This window comes from Montipora capricornis, chromosome 12, assembly GCF_036669925.1.
Source record: "Montipora capricornis isolate CH-2021 chromosome 12, ASM3666992v2, whole genome shotgun sequence".
NCBI classification, from domain to species: Eukaryota; Metazoa; Cnidaria; class Anthozoa; order Scleractinia; family Acroporidae; genus Montipora; species Montipora capricornis.
The window spans coordinates 38777438-38803303 of record NC_090894.1 but is presented as its reverse complement, the minus strand read 5'-3'; the positions used below and the strand labels follow the sequence as shown (position 1 = coordinate 38803303).

Here is a 25866-nt window from a genome sequence, read left to right as displayed (position 1 = left end):
CCTCCTGTATACTGACCAATAATGGCCGTGGAAGCTAGGAACAGCAAAGAAAAGAAATTGAAAAGCAGTGAACAAACTTTTGCAACCAGTAGATGGTTTTTAAACGCCTTTCCGAAATAGGGCAGATTCCAAGTGGCTAAGGCTTTACTCAGGAGCTTTAAATGTAAAACGTCATACATATGCCAAAGATGTTTCTTGTGGTATGCAACGAGGCCTTAACGTGCTCATCACCTCAACACACTTTTCCACTTTATTTATTCTCCGATATCATCCAAAAAGCATCGTGTTATTTTTAGAACCATTTGATTGAAATTTCACTTTTTCTTTAAAAGACGGGAAAAATAACCGAGCAATGAAGGGGAATGGGTTCCATACCGGCTTGACGTCACAAATTAATTTGCATCACTATTTTCAAAGAACTATCTCAATGCAAAGTAGTCCGTGACGTCAACCCGGTATCGAACCCATTCCCCTTCATTGCTCGGTTTTGGATCAAAGAATGATCACTTTTCCCGTCCTTCGAAGCCAATAAAAAAGTGAAATTTCAATGTAAAGGTTCTAATAACAACACGATGTATTTGGGACGATTTCGGAGAACAATGAAATAAAGTGGAAAAGTGTGTTGAGGTGATAACCAACAAACCCTAACCAGTGTAAAGAATATACTTCAACAAACTCTTCGTATCATTTTACCTCTGTTTTAATGCGGTCAGCGGTTCTATCCATCAATTCTTGGTGCTTGGCGTCCTAGAAAAATAATTCAGTTTTTGTGACAGGGCGTACTCAGAACTTTTGTTCTGTTCCAACGAAATATTAAATTTTGCGTACCGACGCTCGGGATACGAGATTTATTGTTCCTGACCAACATCCCTGATGCGTGAAAATACCCATTCATTTAGTGTGTATTGAATTTTCTTTAAGATCAATATTGACCGAGGATTTCATCTTGGTTGCAACGGTATCAAACCCTCAAGTACGCTGTTGTTGAGGCTGTTATTTAGCAGTTCGGTCGCCTCGATCTTAAGCGTTGCTCTAAAACAGGGGTTCGGACTCGAGAGCAGGAGCCCTGTGAAGGTCCAGAGGTTACAGAAATTCTGAACTTACTGGAATATGTCGGGATCAACGGTATGGGCACTCCGAAAGATTCCAGCAGAGGAGGACTACTGAGATGTAGGCAGCCGAGCCGCGGTTGGCTCAGTTGGTTGAGCATCGGACTACCGTGCGGAAGGTTGCAGATTCGTATCCCGCCCGGACCACTCAAGGTCTTAAAATAACTGAGGAGCAACTGCTGCCTTTGTCTCTCTCGCCATGAGAGACCTCTGCTAGCAGGGAAGCCTGTTACATGCTCGGTACGCGAAACCGGTTAACTGCAGAACGCCCATAAAGTTTAAAGCTTCAGGCATTTCCATATCACAAGCCGTTATATGACTTTGCTAAAGTGACGTGATTACACCAAGTAAAAAAAACTTGCCCTGTATGTTAGCATATTGAAAAACAAAATGCGAAGGAATGAAATTCCGACAAGGACAAATAATTTTCTTTCAATTTCCGACAGCGACGCGAGTATTGATTAAACCCCGATAGGGGAGATTTTAAAATTCAGACAAGCGACACGGGACTCCCCAGTCCCCACCACCCCATCCTGGCAGAGCCTCATTTATGGCTGTCTTTAGGCCGGTTTACACGGTGCGACTTGTCGGCCCGATTGTTGGCGGCGGCTTTGAAAAAAATCGGGCCGACAAGTCGCACCGTGTAAACCGGCCTTTAGGCTTTCTGTGGTATCACGACAAGCCAGCCACATGTGACTGGAACTCATGTCCTTTTTGCTCTTTAAGCGTCCTACACAAGTTATGAGCAATGTTTTTAAGATGGGATCTCCAATTATCCAGGAAGACTTGAAAGTCTTACCATTTGTGCATGAGATTACAAAGGCAGCAGTTTCTCTTTCGTTGTTTAAGGACTCTGAGTATTCGACTTGCGAGTTGAACCCTCGACCTCCCGAGCTGTAGTCCGAAGCTCTTTGACTTTCGACTAAACTAACCGGCAGACGAAATCCGAACGACTGAACCCTTGCATCTAAGTTACTTATGTTATAACTCATTTTACCTTTGCAATTGAATCACCATGCTCCTTAGACGCGTGCAAAGTTTTTAATTTCCATTTGACAAGAGAAGCTGCAAGTGAAAAGCCATTTGAACTCTTTTTCTTATCTCGCACGTCCGAATTTAACATCGATGCGGCAACTGATGATCTTCTAGCTTGTGAGCCTCGCCTTGTTTCTTTGCTGTCAGAGGAATGCTGTTGTGTCCCTAACAAATCATCTGGCAAGTCTCGGGTCGTGTCCGTTTGTCCCGAATTAATGGGGCTGGAGATGAGGACATTTGGAGTGGCTGATAAGGAGACGCGCCTGGCGCGGGAGGGACTGGGGTTACCTAAGGCTGAAGGTCCGAGGGATGAATGCAATGAAGCAGGTGACGATTTTCGCCACCTGTCTTCTGGTGATTGTGGTATAGGTAAGGGAAGGCCTGGTAATTGAAGTATATCAGACTGCTCCTGTAAAAGAAAACCCATCTTTGAATCAGGTAGGAGCATGAATGGCACAGTCGCGACGGTTACTGCGCGGCCTTGGTGCAAGAGGTCCCGAGTTCGATCCCCGGATCTCACATCCTTGTTTCGACTTCTTTCCTATCAGTGTAGCTTAAAGTAGCTTTAAGGACGGTGCCTACTATTGTTATTGCGCATACGGTCTGCGCATCTCGAGATACTCGGGTTTCCTATCGGTGATGATCACTAATGCGCAGTTTAAAACTAAGTAGATCTTAGTAAGTACTCTTGGTAACCAAAAAGAAAATTCGGGGTAACCGTGCATTTTTGAGAGATAATTAAGCTTCAATTTGAGAAAGAACGCGATACATTTCTTTGTATTTTAAAGCTTTTTAGAAATATTATTCATCAATTATCTTGGAAAACTGCGTGGTTACCCCCAATTTCTTTTTTGATTTCAATGACACTTGTCAAGGTCTACATTTCCGGCATAATCAAAAATCGGGGTAAAAACACCTTAGAATTAGTAGGCACCGTCCTCAAATACCCTTGGAAAGAGGAAAGGGGAGGGGGGGGGGGGGGGTAAAATAAAATGAGCGCACTGTCGGCTTCTTGGTAGAATACCCTCGCTCTGGGGGGTAAAGGAATTACCGACGTAAGATGTACCTCTACCTATCTTTAAAATGATTGGTTGGATTACAACGTTTCAATGAAAATCAAAGGAACAAACTAATTAGCCCATTGACTCCTGGGGGTTCCCCATTGACGAGTAAAATCGTCTGGCGTTAGACAAAGTAAAATACTAAGTATGGCCGTTTTAGGCCGGTTTAGGGGTGAATGGGTTAGCTAATTAGTTAATCAAGAAATAAACATCTTGTTTAGCCACGCGCTATGTGAACTCAAATGTTAGAACACGCACATAAACCTCAATTAATTTAGGGCCTGATTACATTGTGAGTTTAGCCCACCGGGCTAAAATTTTGTTGCGATTACATGAAATCACGTAATCCCCACTTTCATTTCAAGAGGATTTCTTCCAGAACCCGAGCTGAAATTGAAGTTCGCCTTGTAATCAGGCCCTTACTCGGCCGTTCAAACAACAATGTTGTCTCGGGCTTACTTTACAAAAGACTAAGACTTAAGATGCCAAAAGCAGAAACTCTGGGAACTCTATGTACTCGATAACTATTCACAACTGAAAAGCTGCTAGTTTAACTCCAAATCTCGCTGCACACAACTTCCAACCCAAAATTACATACAACTAAAGATACAATTTATAGAAAACTAGTGGATAAAAATTTAGAAGTGTATCGCTAAAAGAAGGTCACTAATTTCGAGACTATTAAACAAAAAGACATCACCTAGAAAACACGACCAAAAGAATACAATAAACTACAGGAAAAACTCCTACAAAACTAACGAGAAGAAAACGAACATGTAAGTGAAAAGGAGTTCGTACACCTCTCTTTATGCACAGTTCTGACAATCGGTAGTATATAGATCGATATAATTTCGTTACCACGAGTAGTTTTCTATATTGAATGTCATCTAATGCTGTGATGATTAAATTAATAAGTAAGATCGAAAGATCACATGACATCAACTCTATCCCAAAGTAAAGCTCATCTTACGAAGAGGCCTTTTGTAAAGAACTCTAAATGCCAATAGGTCTTATTTGCCGAAGTGCATAATTGTTTTAGATTTTAGAAAATAAGAACCTATTTCAAAATTTATGGTCAACAGGTTCTTGTCTAGAGGGGGTCAAACTGACAAATTTTAGGCTGACGGGTTCTTAAAAAATTGTTACTCGCGGGGTTTTACTGCAGAGAAGAACTCGACCAGAGAAGAAGTCGACTGTAAAATTGATACTCCTTTAGAGGCGTCTGTGAATTTGATCTGAAGGATTTAAATGAACTGTAAAGATATCCATCCTAGTTGTTCATTTTACTTCACTCATATTTATCTCGGTTCAAATCCCTTTCAAAAGGTAATCAGTTTTGTTGCTAACAATTAAGGCAGATTAGGCACTTCAAGTTAAACCGTTATTCTTTCGTGTTTGGCTGAAACCCAGGCTGAAACCACACTCTCGCCAGAAATCATAGATATTGCACACCCTGGGCCCGGTTGTTTAAAAGCCGATTAACGCTAATCCCAGATTAAAAATTAACCATGGAGTTAATTTCTATACTCCCAAATGCTGTTCAAGGCTGATATTCAGCACAACTTTACATTAGAAGAAGTCAATCTTGAAAAACAAGAATAAGCAAAATAAACTTTCACCAAACAGTTGAAAACATGAAACAAAAGTTTACGCTAATCCTGGATTAAGTTAATCGGCTTTCGAACAACCGGGCCCTGATGTTATGTTACTCGCTTGGCAACGGGTGAAGGGACTGCTGGAAGGGAAATTGAACCGACTATCTCCGTACTCTATCCATTGATCTAAAACAACTACTAGTGTGCTTGGTCGCTTGTCTACAATGCTGGACAAAAGTGTTGTGACACTGCTCAACGAATGTTGTGCGATTTCTAGGTTATTTGCGCTTCTCTATAAACAACATTGCTTTGGGTGTGGAGGCGGTATTTTAGGGCTTTTATTGTAGTTATTGTCTAACTTGAGACTTTTGTGCAGGATTGTAGGTTCATAGACAACGTGTTCCGCTGTAGCTCAACGGTCGGACCATTCAACCGGTGTTACTGAGAAGGTCGTAGATTCGATCCTGCCTGGAACTGCATATGTTCCTTTGCCCTTTACTAAGAAGCAACTAGTATATCATCATTTCACCATCATTACGATTGATTATATGCCTACCAGGAGGTGCTGATTGCCTTTAAGGTAAGGATCACATTTTGTCTTCTCCAAAGGCGTTTCTTTCGAGATATGTTGGTCTCGTCTTCTTGCCCCTGTTTCATCTTCAGACACCTGGCTTTCCTTTCCCACTCTAATATTCATTCTATCCTGGCCATCAGGATTTGGTTCTTTGAAGACTACACTATCATTATCTTTTACTCTGTCGTCAACAGTAATTTCTGCAGGAGACTGTGCGTTTGGGGATGTTCTTGACTCCATTTCGTTGGCAGGTTTAATCATTTCACAACTACGAAAAAAACACAGGAACTCTACTATCACTGACTGAATCCATAAGACTATTGAAGTGCTTTTGTCCAAAATAAGAGCAAGTGTTTCAGTGGACATGGTATTGCCGCCTCAGTGGTAAAAATCGTTGCTAGCCTGGCTATCGGGGGTTACGTGACGAACGGTGAGGTGGTATCCGAAACGGTTATTAATGCAGATCGAGCATCTCTTAGACTGCTGGCAGTCTGTTTTTCTTTCATACGGATTATGAGGCGAGACGTTTTGGCTAAAGGGGAATCTGGCCTTCTTCCCCACTCGGCTATACCACCCTTGTCTCGCCTTCTTCTCTACACGGCCAACGCCATACCGCCCTTTCGAGTTCGCGATGACTAAGCGCTCGTCCTAGTGACCCTTAGGGGAAAAACCGGCTGCAAGCAGACTAAGCATCTCTTTGCATTTGATGTTTCCAAATGGCGTTACAAATTTGCAAATCTTAAATGCGGTTCATATACATTCAGGAAAGCAATTGCATCTCAGGGTTTTTCCTTTGAAAGTTTTCAGTTTAGAGTACTATGATCTCTGTGAGATAAAGTACATGATTTGATTACAATCGTAAAACCAACCTTTCCACTTCCCAGACGGTCAAAGTTCTCTTTTTATCCCTTTGATTGCCTTTCTGTCTCTCGTAAGTCTGTGATCTTGTAGAAAATAAAGTGTCTCGTATTTGGCCGACTGAGGATATAACATTTGAGTTTGCAACCGGCTGGCTTTGAAATAATGCTGTTTGGACCGCTTCATTTGTCCTGTTGTTTTCCTGAAACAATCAAGTAACAGGCATGAGATAATCCCCCTTTTTGATGTCCGAGTCCTTATTACTAATCATGTGAGGTCCTATACACGCCCCGCCAGTCCGGTTTTTTTATACATCCACTTACAACTGAATTTGCAGCTTCAGGAGATCATCAGATCCAGTTGTCTCCTGCGGAGCAGTTTGTACCTTCAAGTGGAACAAATGTACACGAATTTGTGTTAGCTGTTTCGACAGCTTGTAGGTCCACGTCAGCCTTACTGGCTGCCAAACTTTGTAACTTTGCGTTACTAAATAAGATGATGACGATGATCTGCAAAAGCTTACCCCACAAATGCATACAAAGCCTTGAATATTGACAGGGTTCAGTCTCATCTGGCAGCGTTGGCTGATTTCGCGTATTTTGTCCGCTTGGACAAAAGAAATCGAGCAACTTGGAATTTTTATTAGCTTTGAGGTACTATTGATAGGCCCGTCCAAATATCTCTAGAAACATTTTACTTAATACCTTATCAATAACACTGGAAGTCGTGTGGCTGAGATCTTCTGAAGCGTGAAGAGAGGATGCATTATCTCTAGTAAGCAAGTAATAAATATCAGCAATTACAAGAAAGATTTGCAAAGATAAGTCAATGTTAGAGTAAATTAAACTGAGCATGTATCATGTGCCGTTTTGAGAAGCCTACTTGTTTGCTAGTGTGAACAGAACAACTTCAAGTTTAATATTATGACGGTATCCTGGCCGGCTTGGAGTAGTGCGGTGTAATTGCACACACTGAGACATGATAAGGTTGAACCACTTACGTCTTTCTGTCATCAACAACGTCGTCGAAAGCAGCCTTGGTCTCCCTTGTACGACAAATAACAGACTTGTAGGTGGGAGAAGTGCCATTGGCACTTACGCTGCGGAGACTTGGTTCAACTGTATCGTCCGTATCGGTAAAGCCAGATGGAAAACTCTTGTTTGCTTTCAATATAGAAGAATTTTGTTGTGTCATCTCTGTGTGCTCCAGAGTTTAACGATCCTCTGGTGAACACTCTAAACCTTGCTTTCCCAATTCTCCACCTCGCTTAAAGACAAAAATAGGCATTTATGACGCATAAATGCGCGCGCACCAAGTTTCTTTTCTTTTTGTGCGCGAGTTTAGAGTATGTGCAGCAGCTTACCCAGTAAAACAATGCGCTTAAGTCGTTTGAATGGCCTTTAAATGCCATATTTTTAAGAAGTCGAGCTGATTCAGCTTTGCACTGTAAACGAACAAAACTGTCGTGCGGTTATTCAATGTTTACAGGAGAAAGTCGATTACGCTGTAAATTGTGACGTCTACAAATTGTGTCGGAAAGCCCTTGCGAAAGATCAACTTTTACTGTTTTACATCACGCAAAGTCTGAAATCTGAACAAACCGACTGGCAGGAAATAGAAATGAGTTCTGCTTTTCATGTGAGCCAATCGATTATAAATCTGGCATTGCATAGCACTCTTTGACTGCTTGCCAATGAGTTATGCATGAAAATTAAATAAAAGACTTATGAGATCCGGATAGAAATGAAATTGAGAAATGATCCTGTAAACGCACTCAATTTTAGTATTTGTCTGCACAAAATTCAGGCGGCTTGGACGAGATTCCAACCCATGACATATATGATACAGGTTCAATGGAAATGTTTCGAGGAATCATTTAAGAGTTAGACAAACCTTCTTTTATTCTTGAAGACATACCGTTGTCACCGTTGAGGCCTTTGATATAAAATAAAAGCCTAACACTCAAGAGAGCACCTTTTTTTATTAGGTGCGCTCTCTTGGAGAAATTTACCTTTGAGAATTTTGTACTAATTGGCCAAAAAGTTGCCCGCGATGTTCGGTCTTGCAGTTCTAAGGGGAGTACTTTATACGCCGCCCCCTCAATTTAACCGACTTAAGAACTGCATCTGTTTAAACTTATTTTTAGTTCTGTCAAACTCGCATCTCTTCCGTGCGCGTCTTCTCTTGAGAAGTGGCTCTTTGCGGAAATATCAGAAAACTGTGGAATAAAATTTGGAATAATTGAGTTCTCAAGCTATCTCAAGCTTCAAAGGAAGTGGACCGGGAAGATGTCTTTGACTCACGCAGAGAGTTATTAATGTCCAAAATATTGACATTTTTTGCGGGTTCTGTAAAAGACAGCTTTTATTTGAGCCTAATCTCTTAATAAGCTAATTATCTTAGGCTTTCAGAGGAGCGTCGATTGTTACTTGGAGTTTAAATGTCGTTTCTGAAGTGAAACTCCTTGTAAGGAGGGCATTTGGAGTCATGTTTGTTGGTTACTATGACAACTTGGAAACAGCTGGTTGGCATACACGCTCTTCTTAACGGCACAAAGGACTGAAAGGAAAGGAAAGGAACTTTATTTAAGTGTCTTTATTCTTTATTTTAGTCGTTTCTTACGCTGGAGCACTAATTGGGGACACTGTAAACTGAAAGCAAATGTTGGTTTTTGAGGAGAGGGGAAACCGGAGTACTCGGAGAAAACCTCTCGGTGCACAGTGGAGAACCAATTGTGACAAGTTATAGGATAGCTCCGAGGAGCTAGATTGGAATATCCGTTGATCACATAACAACAACGTTAACACCTGGGTGTTCATTAAAGGCATTACAATAATTTATTTTCCATATTCACATTGATGGTGTTCATGTGCTGTCGAAATGCAGAAGAAAATTATTCAAAAGAAAAGGGGGAAATACTACCCTTACAGTGAATGTTTGGATCTAAGCCAATGTTGTCTGGAGTCATTTTACACAGAATTTTGGCCAAACACAAACGTAACCTAATAACTCGAAAGAAATCGACATCCTGTGTTATGAAACCAGTTTTCTTGAATGACCTCTCAGGTCGTTCATCCTCGGCTATCCTCCTTGTAAAATACTCAGTAGTTATCCTCAGTTGATTCCAGTTCCATCCCTGCAAATAAAATTGCTAGATGTTTCATTTATTAGCGAATGGATATCCACAAGTGTCGCTCTTGATATCAAAGTTTTATTCCCGACTCTAGACACTGAGCTTGGTAGATACAGCCAAAATTGATGTTTGTATTTGAGAAACCTTTCCTCAATTTACATTAAATAACTTTTATACGATTACTGCTGTTTTGATGCCAAACTTGTATGTTTTGGCAGATGGCTCACTCTCGTGCTATTCAATACACACATCGGGGAGATGGACAGTTATAACCGGAAGCGAACGAGTCAAACTATTGTAGCTAGCTAATGCTCGATGTTTGCCATTTTGTGGGTGCAAATAAACAACTGTACTACTTTGCATGTGATTTAGTTCGTAAATACTTGAACGGTCTAAGGCAAAGGTTAGCAGAAACGTAACTTTATTACGAGGCAATACCCTTGATCGACCTTCCCGCCTTATTTAAAAAACGCCAGTTGGATCATAACAGTCAAAACTCAAAGATTGTTTTCCCCCTTGAAGGTAAAGCTTTTGGCGTTGCAGCGAAAAAATGTTATCAAAACTTTAACAGATTTTGGGGAAATAGGATTAATATGGAGGAAAGAGAAAATCATGTTTTCAAGTTCGTCTGCAAGAATACACGAGAATAGAATGTGAACAGGCCCAAAGCAGGCCTTTGCCTTGCTACACAAAGTTTTCGACTTTTACTCATCACGCGTGGTTATAATGATTCAAGATACGCTTACATTGCTGCTAAAAACTAAATTTGTCATTGTTTTGTTTCAACCCGCCGAAAAAAGAACGAGACACTCGTGAAATGCACGAGCCCAGTTTCAGTTTCATTTGGCTCGTCACAAGACCTTCAACGATTCCCGCCAAGACTCAGTGTGATGTCATATATCAGACATTGACCTTTATTTTGAGAGGGATGGTGTAGACAGTATTTTGTTTCTGCTTCTATTGATCTTCTGTGAAACAAAAATCTTGGACTTTTGAAAGATTGGAGTAATATATACTCATCTTCTCTCCCTGATCAAGGAGTTTTTTTTCTGGATTATCCATTTTGTTAGGTGAAATTCCATTTCTGCCGTTCTTGAACTTAGGGTACTCCTCATAAGGTTTTTTGGGTCATGACGTCATGACATGAATGTCCGTGTTTTGGTTCAAAGGTCGCTGTGGTTACTAATAAAAATGGACACAGTTTATTTGCATATCAGTTACGAGTGGCGGCGGGGTTTGAGAAGGAAGCTAGTATGACGCGTATCATGAAAGTTCTCCTGGTTTTCCTTTTTTTCATCGGAGGATGTTTTCCAATTGTGATCCGTAAAAAAAAGATAAGATGTCAGAGGAAAGGCCATTCATGTTCTTGTACAGATTACCAGACGTCAAGTCAGGAATCCATCGATTCAATCGATAGTTTGTCCGTAGTGGAACCGACCACATGGCAGATGCCTTCTAAAGGAAGAAAGCGAACTCGAACAATATCCGGTGCGTCAAATTTTTCTGGAACATCCACCATGTCTACATTGAGTGAGAAAGATAGAATGTGGCTGCAAGCGTTTCGTTTCGCCGGTAGATGAGGATTACTGCGAGACGAAGCTCCATTATTCTTTGGTGCGTAACAGAAAGTGAAACGGCGCGGAAATCGTAATACGAGTCAGTAAAAAAACCCTTGGAAGCCAACTGTTAATTTTAAACGCAAGGAACAAAGAGTAAACAGCTGAACTGAACTTTTTTTTCTCTTACAAGAACTGGCCATTATTGTGGGATCGTCGATCGGATTCCTAGAAATTAAGAAGATGAAGAATGTTTAGCGTACGTGTACGGAAATTTGTAGAATTTTGCAGATTGTTTACGATTATCGTTCAGTGCGTGAATGAACGCTCTTTATGTGTACATAAATGCACCCAAGCTTTATGATTTAGAAGTTAGTTTTGGTGCGCAAGACTTGAATTGTAGAAAGTTGTAAGACATATTGACAAATTGTTTCGTCGGAGACATGGTTTGATGTAGGTGGTGTCTACCGTCTTATGAAATATTCAGTAGGTATTGGCCATCAGTCGACCGATCGATCCATTGCAATATCGCTTGGCAGTTTCTTTGTCGTTCGAATGAACAAAAGACATAATTTGTATTGTAAGTATTTTATTCTCGTTGAATTCTGTTGTAAAATTTGTAAAATTATGGAAAGCTATGTATACAGCCTGAAATTTAATCTGGCAAAAATGTGAAATATATGTTGTATAAGAGTTTATTATTAAAATGTCTGGGATTCTGAACATTTCTTTCGTTGTTGCGTCGCGGTTCGTCTTTTGTAATGCACTTTACGACAATACCTGTATTTTCACTCTCGCTGTTTCAAATTCCCCCGTGATTCGTTGTAGTGGGTTTATACTTTTTGTTTGTATTTTTACCGGTTACGCCATGATCCTGTGAGTATCATGTGACGGAACACATAATTTATTGATCACTGTTCTTCGTCATTTATTAATCAATGGAAAAATTTCCCGCGTTCACATTTTGTTTGTTAAATGCCTCAAAGCAATGAATATTTACTCTCAACACTTTGCCGTACCTTCTGTGTTTTTTCTTCCTCATGAAAGAAATGTACCTGAAGGAAACATTAAGTTGTTGATCTGGCAAAATAATGTTGTTCTTTGAGCCGGGTTGGAAAAAGACACGAACATGTGTAATTCACGAACATATTGTTTGCTTGCCGCGAGGGCTTGGAACCAGGTAATCAAACAGTATGGCTGCTGACTCGATCAAAGCATCCTCGTTTACAGAAAGGAAAAATTGTGTGGAAAACATGCTATTACGGGTTGCAAGTAGCGATGCTGTCGTTAAAAGCCAGCAAAGAGGGGAACCTGATTTGACAGCTGCTGAAAAAGTTTCTATTTTGCAGAAAATTTTAGATAAAAGCCCTGGATCATTTCTGATGCGATTTGGGAATTACCTTGTAGAGGACGATCTCGGGAATTTTGAACACTTAATTGCCGATTATGAGATAGCCTTTCGGGTGAAAGAAGTGGAAAAAGCTCTTGACACGAAAAAGAAAAAAGTGGGGGTCCGAAATAGACGCTTTGAATGCCTTCAAAGATTAATGAAGAATAGTGATTATTTCAGCGAGGAGCAAATGCGAAAACGATCTCCTCTACTATATGAACAGTATATTGGACAGTATTTGAGCGAGGAAGAAAAATTTGAAAGAGACAAAGCTGAAATAGGCCATGACCCCAGCCTGTCAGAACTTTTAATGAGCCGACAGGAGAAACAAATGGATGAATGGTTACTTGAATACCAGAGGGACCAGGAGAACTGTACTGAAGAGGAAAGTGAATCCGGCAGCGATACTCCAGAAGAGGAAGGTGATTGTTACATACAGTAGTTATGTAAATGTTACCTAAGTATAAGGATCACTTTACCTGACTTAAGTCACATGTGATCCCGCAAATTATACTGTCCCCCCCCCCCCCCACCCTCCCATTGATAGTGGGTACCAGCTAGTCCTTTAACTACCTATTGGTCAAACCCTCATTGATTTTGACCTTGTGAATTACTTATCCACCTTCTGAACAACGCCAAACGTCAAAAACAACTGTTGAACTTCATAAGAAGCACTTGCCTTTGATGAACAGGAATCCATACTCATTTTTTTATCAAAGTCATCAGCCAGGCAAGTACGTCTTATGATGATGTACTTGCCCGGACAACTTTTGGGTTGCCCAGGCAAAAATGCGGAAATATAGACTGGATGGTCAATAAAGTTACTTGTAACTTGAGCATTCGCGATTTATTTTACACTCTCGTCAGAAATTATGAATTTTGACTCTGGAGTATTTTGTTATTTGCACCGTGGGAACCCAATTTACAGTGGCCCATATCTGCTACGGTTAAACGTACATGAATGTAGCTTACAAAGTTACGATTCAACGACCCAAAGTTTTGACGCTCCTGTCTAGTGTCTTCCTTTAATATGCTACCAAGATTTTGTGTTTTTCCTGTTTGTAAGCAGCGGGTTCTGCTCCACTTGTTTTCCTTTCTGCCGGAGGTGGCGAAACATCTTGTAACTAAGTTGAACGCCACATTATGAGCTCAGCTAAACGACTTGCCAACAACCATGCCATCGGTGAGAGACTCGGTGAGATACATGAAAATTGAGCCTGCAGTTGTTTCATGGAAAGTACCACATGGTCAAAGATTGCGCCCAAACTTGAGATTTCATTGCTGAGGAAAGCTGCATGTTTATTCCTCATTTTCTGGAAGTTTCCATTAAAGGAAAAGCGATCAGAACAAAAGTACATAATTTCTATATTATAACATTCGATGGCATTCATGAAAAGACATTTATTAAAACTTCACTCGTCTAATGGACGACCTTTGGAGTTATTATACTCGTCTGGACGGGTTATTTGTCATCTGAGACGACCGGATGACTGCGAATGTGGATCCCTGCTTGAAAGTACTGATGATGGAATTTTACCTGTGTTTGCACAATTTCTATGAACTTTGAAATTTAATTTTCCTTGTTCCCATGGGAAATTATTTTCGGTGTTATTCCAGGCAATAATTTATATCTTTAGCTTTAAGAAAAATTATGTAAAAAGGACTGTAAAATACTTAAAATTATGCTGCTACCAGATTTTTGTCCACTAAAAACTGAAATTGCTCAATTTTCCATTGGATTAATTTTAGTCTTCAGCCTTCCCTTGGGCCACCTGAGAGTGAGACTAACGACAGACGATTGTACTCGCCAGGGGGCACACTTAAGATGTGAATGGGTTAATTGACAATTATTCTACCAGGACGCACTGGATATGAAGTGACAGACAACCAACGAGGCGCATAGCACTGAGTTGGTTATAATCATTTTATATTCAGCAAGCCTGAGTAGAATACCTAATTGTTTTATGAAAAACTCCAGGATCAACAACTCTTCCATGTTGATTTTACTTGGCACAAAATGGTAACATGGCCTTGGTCAATTCCGATCCAAAATGGCTTTTTTCCCAGAACTGCAAAAGTGTTTTCAGCTTGCTTTATTGCCGATGTATTCCTTGACCATATATTTAGGTACAGTAGGTATACATGTATGAACTGATAACCTGTGTCTGGCGAGCCAATATGAAAATGGTGGAAATCTGATATCTGTAGTTCAGTTTTTAATAACTAGAATTAGCCTCCTTCTTGTTCTCAACAATGCTGTACAGGGCCACATAAATTTAGATTAGTTGAGTGATATGAGTAATAAGCAGTGCTACCACTGAGTTTAAAGAGTTTAAAGAAAATCCACAAGTGTTCCAGATGAGAAAAGAAAAACTTAACATCCAGTCAGCAAGCTTGCAGAACCAATTTCCAGTTGACATCTTGTTAAGGATGTCCAACAGTGAAATTGGTTCTTATCAAAATTAGTTGTTGGTGTTTTCCCTTTTTAGTTGAGACAGGAAGCCCTCTCAAGGGTTGTCCGACAGAACAAGAAAAACTCATGCTACATGAAGAATTTCTAAGTGTGATGCAGGACAAATTCATACGTGGTGAAGAACAGGAGTTTGATTACAGCACTGTGGATGCTAACACTGAGTATGATGACCTGAAAATACGAGAGAGAGATGAAGAGGAACAGTACTTTGACAGTGAAGACTAAAGGTAACTCACTGGTAGTCATAGCGGAAGAAAAGTGACTTGTCAGGAGGCTCAGAGAGCACGTTCTTGTCACAAGAAGAGTGAAAAGCTGTAACACACTGAGCTAAAATCTCTTTAAACCATCCCATCATTTTACAGCAGTGTACTGAGCTACCTGGCCTAAAGTGCAAATGAGGATAAAAATTAATTATCCGTTTTTCCAAAAAAACGTTGTCTGCAGCTTTGCTAATGGAAATGCAAGCTATTGTTCTGTCATTCCTGTTCTCGTTTACGACCAAATGAATATGTGAAATGGGCTTATCCAGGGGAATAGATTATTATTACTTGGCGTACTAGTTGGTTTCAAAAGTACTAAACTGACCCATTTAACGATATCAGGGAGCCTAGAGCAATGAACCCAAAGTTTTAACCTTGTACCAGATTGGCACATTAGCATGCTGAAGGCAATAGCCCATTTCCGAGTTGCTGCATGCCTCAGTTTCAAAGTGGGTCCTGGTGCACAATCATTCAAATGGCAATGAGTTGCATATTCTTATGTAAATCAAACTCATTTCCCTTACAATAGTTTAGCACCAAGACTCACTTCGAAACGGAGACAAACAGCAACTCGGAAATGGCCCATTAGGTTTCATAAAATTGTACGCGTAGCAAAAATTAGCAATACTTGGGACAAAACAAACAAATTATTTTTGTTCTAAATTAATGCTTCTTGAACTCAATGAGAAAGTTGTAACAGGATATTTTCCAAGTACAAAATAAATAGGCCATTTGTGTGATCATGCCTGTCTCGTCTTCAAACTGAGTCTAAGTGCACAGTTTTTGTTATGAAAATGAGTTTTCATTCACATGTGAAGTAGAACTTATTTCCATCACAAAAACTTCACACATAGACTCACTTTGAAGAGAAGGCAGACATGCACTCAGAAATGGCCTCTTACGAAGTAGTTAACTTTTTGAAATACCGGTACATACACGGCATTTCGAAGTCATCTTGACTTCATTTTCAAGTGATAAATGTAATGCTTGTGTCAAGTCTTGGCAACCCAATACAAATCAGTATTCACAAGTCCAAAAATTGGCGAGCAGCTTAAAATCGGGAGAGGAAAGCACCCGTCATTTATCAATTTAAATGTGATCTGTGTGATACAGATTATATCGGCTTCACTACTTGTCATCTCCATCAGCGAACTGAAGAACACAGAGCCTCCGCTGTCGGTGCACATGTGAAAGGTTGCCACGGAATTTCAAACCCCGAGCTTTTGAATCAGTTCTCCGTTTTGAAAAAATGTCAGGGAAAGCTTGACTGTCTAATCTGCCAAATGCTTTCATTTGTGAGAGGAAGCCAAAGTTGAACACACAGTCAGACTCAATTTGCGTAAGTCTTTGTTTAGAACACTTAATCGCCCGCACTACAGTAATTCATTTGCTGACGTTATAAACAACCACTTAATTTAAACTTGAAACGACCATTACATAAAAATAATGTTATTAATCTTTATGAATGAATGATTCAGAATGATGGCCTGTTGCATGTGCAACTTCCCATAAAATTTAGTCTTTGTCAGTCCTTACCACAACCTTTGTGCACATCATACAAGAAATAAAATTATAATAAAAAGAAGGTTGATGCTGAGTACTGATATGCACCATACATCATAAGCATTACAGCACTATTGCATAGTTCCCTCCACCACTTTTTAACTCCTCTTTTGAATTTCAGTGGTACTATGATCAAAAAATAATCAAACCTTGTTTTTTTGGATTTTAAAACTATGTTAAGTAAACACTAAAGTGACCCAAATTTTTAGCCTTAAGTAATTTAAAAAAGACATTTGTGTATTTTAACTGAAATTTGCTATTGAAATGGTCCGCCATTACTAACTAATTAATAAAATGCAGTTTCACGCTTACAGATTTTTAAACTTGTGTATTGCATACATAATACACATAAACTGCATTTACACACTGAAATTTTAAGCTATTGAGTGAATGATGTCACTTTTCCCTAGATCCAACACTCCAATCTGATGTCCATTCAGTCAGTTTTGAACATGAGTAATGGGAGACTGTAAAATCCAAAGCTTACACTCAAAGTAAACAGCCTTTGGATAAAAATTAAAGCTCAAAATTTTGCCAGGCAGGTGTTAAGCAAACACTTTCAAAATCTGGGGGGAAAAAAGGAAGTGATTTTTTTATCATAGTACCACTTTAAGCAAAACCATAAATGTTTGGTACAATTATAGATAAGATCAGAGAAATGAGGACATAAATGCATTTTTGTCTCATTTTCATCTTTTATGATAGTAAGAAACTTGTCATAACAATGAAGGCATTGTCATTAACTACATTATTGTTGATTTGCACCGGTGCAGGGCTTGAAATTGCGACTCACTGGTCACCAATGCGACCAAAAACTGAGTGCTGGCAACTAAATTTTCAGAACTGGTCGCCAGCTGGCGATTCACTTTTTGTCTGATAAACCGGGATAAACAGTAGACACAAGCTTTTGTATTTGAATCTATATGATGAAATCGGTCAGAACTGGTAGCTAGAACACGAAGACGAAGATTCAGCAAGAAGGTTAATTGAAAATTTAAATCTATCATCAGTTGTGAGTGCTGAAAACGTAGAGTTAGCCAAATTACCGAAGGACCTCCATGGAACTAGCTTGACATTGATAATGTATCGATAATGAACCTGGACATTCCATAATGAGTTTGAAACTTGTATGGAACCTTGAAAAACCACAGGCTGCCCAGAGCCGGAAGGTAAACAAATTATTATAAGGATTTGTATGGGAATGTCGATAACAAAATTAAAAAGATATTTACCCACAACAGTTCTCAGCCTTTCCTTTACATGTATTTAGGTACGAGTGACAACCTGGGAATTTGAGAAGTCACTTAAATCGCATTCAATCAGGCAAATAACCACACAAAAAGTGAGAAATTTACCACGACAATAAAGTACGGCTTTTTTATTGAGAACTTTTGCAGGTAAATATTTTTTCAGTTTGTTATCAAGATTCCCATACAAATCCTTATAATGGTTTACCTTCCGACTCTGGCCCGCCTGTGCAAAAAGCAACCTGTACCCTTAACGTAAAGAGGGTTGGAGAACCTGCCTCCTCCGTTAGAAAGCGAACACCTGCACAAGGTGATTAATAAAATAATGGTGATAAATGTCGGTAGAAAAGTACGTTAAGAAACCAAGTTCCTCTGATTCTAGATGCTACTGAAACCATATACGAGCCGCTCTTTTTATTTTATTCCGGTCGAAGACTGGTACAAGAGGGGGCCTGGGCCGTGCAAATGTAAAGGTAAGTTGTTTGCAATGCAAACTGTAGGACAATAAAGAACTACGTTTTTAAGAGGTGAAAAGCAAGGATAAAGGACCCATGTTTGCCTTGCTATGGAAAACATGGACTGTGCTTCGCTCCATTTAAAAACTATCACCAAACTATTAAACAACAAAGCCGAAAACAACAATGGCTTTACAGGTCTTTCTTGTGATGTTTTTTTTTTTCTATTTAATAATTTTGACTTTTCTTGCATGTAAAGTAACATTTATATCCTGTTCTCACGTAAGTCATATATTATTTTAAAATAACTTGGCGACCAAAATTTATGATCTGGCAACCAAATTTTTCCCATTAGTCGCCAGCTGGCACCTGAGCAGAAACGTTAATTTCAAGCCCTGCAGTGTATCCAACTTTGGAATGTTAGTAACAACAAAAGAACTTGTGTGTTGATCTGTATTAAAGGGGCTAGGTCACGCTCTTTTAGGCATATTCAGCACTGATCGAATGGTCATAGAATTAACTAAAATATCAAAATAACTGTTCAAAACTATAGAAGAACTCTAACAAAACACAGGGAAGCCAAGAAGGGACATGGATGGACAAAACTGGAGAGGATTGAAATGGATTGAATTTGGGTAAATTTGAAAAACGTCGGCCCACCTTTTTTCAAATTTATATCAGTCTATATCAAAATGTCATTTACAAAGCTTGAAAATCATTCTCAGTTGTTATGTTGCCGTGATTTTGCAAATGAAAGACTCTTGCTCTGCCAATTTGACGTTTAGCGCTCATAATTAACAAAATTAAACAAAATTACCTAAAATAGCGTGACCTAGCCCCTTTAAATTTAACAATCCTGGTAAACTGTGGTAAAAAATAAGAGTTTAAATTAAACAAACTGTTGAAATTTTCAGAAATGTGAGTACAACATTGTAACATTCTAACTTCAGTTGAAATCTCTATGGTTGAAAATACAGACAATGATATTTACAAATGTCAAATAACATTTCTGAATATGCTAATTTTAAATAAAAATAATTTTTGTCCATTAAATCAAAATTTCAAAGCTCTCCTTGTCTGCCACCTAGAAAATATGCCACTATATGCATAAAATTCATTTTGATGGTCTATCCTACAAAGTCTAAAGATCAATAATTAACATTTTGCCAGCCATGCTGGAAAAGGAAATTCTTGTATTACTATAAATTCATTGAATTCAATGGCTTAAATAGAGCTTGAATTGTGCACCACATTTCAAAGGGTGCTTGCAAAAATTTCTTTGTAATAATTAGCAATGAACCAGTTAATTGAAAATAAATATTAAATTGTGACAATTCATCAAAACAATGCTGCAGAGCTAAATAGAGTTCTAATGAAGCAAAAAACAGAATAAACATAAAAATAAAATATGAAACAAACAATTACAATGTAAAAAATATCCAGGGCTATCAGTTGTTCAAGAAGGAGTGCCTATAAAATTATAAATGACTTTGAGCACTTTTGAAATAATTTTAAGAATTTAGCCCTTTGACACCCAAACCGCCAGACTTAGAATTTCACTCTGTCTAGCACCAGACAATTTTACTCATTGTTGGGGAACCCCTGGGAGTCAATGGGTTAACTAGATGTCCGCCATGAAAAGATTGGGTAAAATGTGGAAAAAGACAGCCTTCATACTTTTTACCAGGAAGTACATGATTGTAGAAATCACAAACTCTATAGTGCAAAGGCTATTTTACACGTAGGTTAATGAACTATTTCTTTACGGAATGCGTAATTTTTTCACTGTGTTCACCATTATCAACATGATGTCAGCTGTATTTGTGCTCACTTCTGTCAGGTTCATCATCTGGTTGTCTGGAGAAGTCTAGAAAACACAAAAGTACATTTAGGATTGGGGTGACGCCCACCCTAACACCCCTGTAAGTTACGGCAGAAGCTAAAGAAAAAGGAGCCTTCAGGTTGCCTTCGACTTCAGTTGGCCTCTTGTCTTGTCTTGTGGTTAGCCTCATTCTAGTACAACAATCTTCATGGAAAATTCACAAAATATACATGTAACACCTTTTTGCCATGATGATCTGTATTGTACATGTAAGTACATGTACCTGACTGTTTCAAAAATAACTACATGTATTATTATTATTATTGTTACCATGGAAGGGATGAGAAACATAATGCGGAGTGCTCTGCGAGTAAGCCTCAGGCGTCATCCACTCTCTTGGAATACACTTTAACAGGAACGGGAAATATGAACTGACAGAAGCTAATCTATTTACCCAACCAGGAATGGGCTTGTTACACAGGGCCTAAAAACAAATCAATGGTATCAAATATCACTCCAAACATTTCAATTTAAGTGCAAACTGTATTGACTGATTACCACAGAGATATAAGGTACACTGTACAGGTACATATACATGTAAACATCCTACTAACCTCATTTTCTTGGTTCGACCTGTAAAATTACCCCTCGTATTTTCCCGTTAATTTATGGTGCATGTGCTTCGTGCTTGGGCCATAAATCAATGGGAAAAAAAACTTGGTCCATAATTTTACAGTGCAGATCTCAAACTCACTGTACAACACTGGGGCCCTAATGGGTCGTTCCAGTTTTTATCCGCACTCTCACCCCCCCCCCCCCCCCCCCCAACCAAAGGATGGTTAAATCCTTAGGTTTTTTTTTGTCGGCACCCTTTTAAAAATGAAATCCGAAACGTTGAGAATTTTGTCTGCACCTTTTAAAAAACTGTCAGAGGGGTCCAAATTTTGTCGGCTTCTTTGAAGAAAATATCCAAAGCCCCCATAATTTGCAAAAACCCGCCATCCTTTAGGGGGGTGGTGGATAAAAAGTGGAATGACCCAATTGGGGACACTGTACAGAAATCAAATGCAACAAATCAACTCATATGACAATTTGTAGATTGGTTTTTTAGGAGAGGGGAAAACTGGAGTATCCAGGCAGGCAAAGAAAAATTTCTCAGAGCAGAGTAGAGTCAACCAGCAAACTCAACACCAATGAGATGACAACTCACAGTAAACAACATGTCAAGCACTAAAAAAAAAAGGAAAGTCTGTTTACGAGCCAAGTGGCCCATCAGAGCCGGAGCTTATCCCGGTTTCTGTGGCATGAAGCAACTAGGAGTATTTTTTTTACCCCTGGATGGGATGCCAGTCCATCGCAGGGTTGCCCCCAGCATTTCGCCAGTTCCCATTTATACACCTGGGTGGAGAGAGGCACAGTGGGACCACTCGATCTGGAGTCACGCACATTAACCATGAGGCCACCACGCCTCCCATGTCAAGCACTACTTAATACATAATTATGTTGAAAGGCACAATTTTATTGCACTTGGAAAATGCCCTCAAAAAGCCTTGTCAACCTTAATCAGACCTTGGAATAATAATAAAAAATAATAAATTATAATAGAACGTTATTTTCACACAATAATGTTTAAAGATGCATAGCTTGTGGGGTCGTGCGCAAATTAAATCAATCAATATTATTATTAATACATGTCATGTATCAAATCATATTGGTTTTTGGAATCAGTGTCAAAGTATAGGTTAGGTACTTTGCAGATTTATACCCTGATCCACAAGTAAGGCAACAGATGAAGTTGACAAATTAAAGCAATAATATTGAACCAGCTATCCAGCCAGCTATTAACAGTGCTTTTCCCTGCACTTTAAAATTCATTCGTCTGCTCAGTCTTACAGTTCTACAGTACTGTAACTGTATTATTACTCTCCAGTGTGATAAGAAACAAGTTTCAGAGCAAAGATGAACATCTGTCCACAAAACCATCAACAAACTTGTAAACTAACTTTACAATGTACCTGGCAAAATTCTGATGTGAAGTGGTTACAGTTCCTAAATGAATAAAAATAAACAATAATAAACAATTTATATTATCATAGTTTCACACAGATGACTATAACCTTGCTACATGTATTTTTTCCATAACATTTTATTGATGATCAGAATTAAAAGAAAATTCACAACTAAACAAACAAAATATGAGTTCAAGGCTCTTGAGAATATTATAATATTTAACTAAGAATATTTTTTAACTGAGTTTTCCTTAGAGCTCGCCTAGAAGTGACAGGGTTTTTTGCCAAATGTGACTCATTCCAACACCAACACTTTAAAATGTTTGAACGGTCCTAAAAACAGAAGCTTATACATGTACATGCTTCAAAAAAATTACCACCTTCAGGTAATTTCAGTATTTTCCAAAGACAGACCAAAGCACAACTGCCATGCCTCAACTGGTGCCTGACTGAAAAAAGTTAAGCTTTTGTACATACTTGTCAATTAAATGGTAAGATCGTCCTTGGTAATCTAACCCCATTGATTTCACAAGATCTTCCACTTCACTCGGTGAAAGATTTGTTGTTCCCATTGCCAGAGTTTCTCTAAAACCAGAATTGTTTACACTGTTACTTCAAAGATGACATGCAATATCATCTTAATACACTATACACTAGTACGTGGAACAGGGCCCAGTTGTTCAAAAGCTGATTAACGCTAATCCCAGATTAAAAATTAACCAAGGAGTTTATTTGATTCTTTACTCTCAAATGCTGTTAAACGCTGATATTCGGCAAAACTTTACATTGCAAGAAGGCAATCTTTCAAAACAAAAATAAGCAAAACAAACTTTCACCAAAAAGTTGAAAACATGAAACAAAAGTTTACATTCATCCTGGATTAAGTCAGCTTTCGAACAACAGGGCCCAGAATTGCTTATTTAAAGATTAGTATGAACTCAAGTTTATGGTCAAAGTCCCTTTACAGTGTAAGTTCAATAGCCAAGGATATGCAGTTAATGCTGCTGACTGACTCCTGGGCCAAAAGAGTTGTGGCTCAGTGACCTAGTTTAAGAATTGCAACACACCAGTGACAATCTTTCGATAGAAACCGTTCCGCCTCCTTTCAGAAGATCACATTGAACGGAAAGTGAATTTTTGTCATAACAGTGACTTACACCACACAAGATTAATTTTGTCTCTTCATATTCCACAATAAAAAAAATAAGCACTGTTCAATCAAAAATCAAATAATTGATGATAAAAAGTTAACTTAAATTTGACATGGTGATGCTACATGTACAAGTCTGACTGCGCACCGGTGGCTAAGTGGGTTGAGTGTCGGGCTGTCACACGGGATGTCGCCGATTCGAACCCCGGCCGGATCAACACTCAGGATCTTAAAATAACTGAGGAGAAAGTGCTGCCTTTGTAATTTCATCTGCAAGTGGTTAGACTTTCAAGTCTTCTCAGATAAGGACTATAAACCGTAGGTCCCATCTCATAAATATCTTCTATGTTCATACATGTACATGTAAGTTCCGTGTGGGATATTAAAGAACCCAAGCTCTATTCGAGAAGAGTAGGGGATAAAGTCCCCGGTGTTGTGGCTGTCCTGTTCTCTCCAGCAGAAGTGGCTGGCTTGGCGGTGATGTCTCTAAAGAGGCTTGTGGTGTATGAGGCCACCTAAGCAGAAACAGCCACAAGTCAAAAAGGGATTTTGCCAACTGCTGGAACATGTAGATTAAGTTTGGTTTGGAAACCTCGGCTATACTTGCAGATATACTCCTCAGATAAGAGTGAAGTATCATCAAACTCAACCCACATGACAACCAGATTTCATCAACATTGGTCCATATGCTACAGTAACGAGGAACCACATTCCCTGCTGTTATACATAGGGATGATTACTGCATTGTTAAATGAAAGAACAAACCTGAATTTAAAATCGTCTCCTAGAGTGTCCACAGATTTTGGACTCATATCAAAGATACCTGACCAGTTGTATGGATGGCCACCAAATGCATATTCTGCAGGACAAAGGAAATAAAATGGTGATGCTACACGTACAAGTCTGGCTTCCACTAAAAATAATTTTAAAATAAAATAAAATAAAATAAAGCAATAATTTAACACTGAGACAGGTGATGAACTTGTTTGTTTTTAACCAGAATGCAAAAGTACTTGCTAAAGTCTGGCCGTTCAGGGGAAAAAAAAGTAAGAATAATTTTTGTTTTCCCTGGAGTTTTGACTCAACAAAAGAAGCCCTCAGGAATTTTGCGACTCTTAGGGAAAACACACTTAAGAAAAATCACAGTTCCTTTGAGACAATAACATTTCATGAAAGACATCCTGGGCGCTTTCCTTTTGCATGGAAACATCGGGAAGAATTTTCGACTTAAAGGAACAGAACAAATTTCCTCAATTCAAAATATGGAATGGAACAAGTGTGTTCCTTTTGAGAATTTCTTTTCTTTTTTTCTCAAAATAGTGGATACAAATCATTTAGAATAACAAACATACACCCTGTAGCTGCCGGATTTTCCATCATTACTTCATAATTAGTAATTCTCACATGCAATTGTGCAGCTACAAGCTATAAATTAAAGCATTAATTGTGTGAATTGACTGAAACCTGTGCAATTTATTTGGGTTAAGCTTAAGGACGGTGCCTACTAATTAACAATATTTTTGCCCCAGTGTGTGACTATGCAGAAAATGTAGATCTTAACAAGTGTTATTAAAATCCAAAAAGAAAATTGGGAGTAACCACGCATTTTTCAAAGATAATTCATGAATAATGTTTGTGAAAAGCTTTACAATACAAAGCAATGTATGGCGTTCTTTCTCAAATTGAAGCTTAATTATCTCTCAAAAATGCATGGTTACCCCCATTTTTCTTTTTGGATACCAAGAGTAGTTACTAAGATCTACTTTCTCCGGATAGTTTTAAACCGCGCAAAAACATCCCTGTATTAGTAAGCATCACCGAAAGGAAATCCGAGTATCTCAAGATGCGCAGAACATATGCGCAATAACAATAGTAGGCACCGTCCTTAACACCAAGGCCCATGGGGTCACAGGCACCCCAAGCTCAGTTTGCACATGGCTTAACTGAGTAGAGTGTAATGTGAAGTGCCAGTTTTTTACCCCATATGAACCATGTGAGTGTTAGCCCTACTAATGAAAATGGGCCCACACAAGGACAGAGAAAAACTCTCACCAGGATGGGAATTGAACCCACGACCTTCGGGTTAGATCATTGCTGCTCTACCGACTGAGCTACAAGGTCAGACGGGACCAAGCCATGGGAACTGAAGATGTTAAAGTCACGGCAATGAACTTGTACAAGTACAAGGAAGGATTACGTTTTTGCAAACGTTGCCCGTGTAGCACTTATATATTTGAACAGACTTAACTGGTTAGAGTGTACTGTGAAGTACCAGTGTTTTACCCCATATGAACCATGTGAGTGTTAGCCCTACTACATGTACATTGTAGTGGAAATGGGCTCTTGCATTGATGGTGGGTTGCCCATTGATTCTGATGTGGAATTATGACCATGGAAACATTTTATCGGGGAATATTTGACTCAAATTGGTGGCTCCTGAGAAGTTACATGTAGTCTCCGGCCTTGGGATTTTATTATAACCGTTGACAACTGAGAAATTGAAAAATGGCTCAAATCGCGTCGGATCTGGAAAATAACCACCCACCCAGGAAGGAAGCTACCCACAATGCCATGGC

The 25866-nt window shown here is 39.1% G+C and overlaps 2 protein-coding genes across 2 annotated transcripts in view; one reads left to right on the top strand and one right to left on the bottom strand.

Annotated features, from left to right (window-relative positions):
- The first annotated feature begins 11819 nt into the window (after positions 1 to 11819).
- On the top strand, positions 11820 to 16629 carry LOC138025187 (coiled-coil domain-containing protein 97-like). The gene is made up of 2 exons (XM_068872381.1): positions 11820 to 12733; positions 14801 to 16629. The coding sequence occupies exons 1-2, from the start codon at positions 12115 to 12117 to the stop codon at positions 15007 to 15009; spliced, it is 828 nt and encodes a 275-aa protein (XP_068728482.1). The 5' UTR covers positions 11820 to 12114; the 3' UTR covers positions 15010 to 16629.
- Positions 15695 to 25866, bottom strand: part of LOC138025189 (deubiquitinase DESI2-like) — a 12496-nt gene continuing 2324 nt past the window's right edge. The window contains exons 3-7 of the mRNA XM_068872383.1: positions 24056 to 24149; positions 22618 to 22725; positions 22147 to 22180; positions 20462 to 20615; positions 15695 to 20176 (exon numbers count right to left, since the gene is read on the bottom strand). Coding sequence (XP_068728484.1) covers positions 20121 to 20176; positions 20462 to 20615; positions 22147 to 22180; positions 22618 to 22725; positions 24056 to 24149 — 446 coding nt within the window. The 3' untranslated portion in view covers positions 15695 to 20120. The remainder of the gene's footprint in view (positions 20177 to 20461; positions 20616 to 22146; positions 22181 to 22617; positions 22726 to 24055; positions 24150 to 25866) is intronic.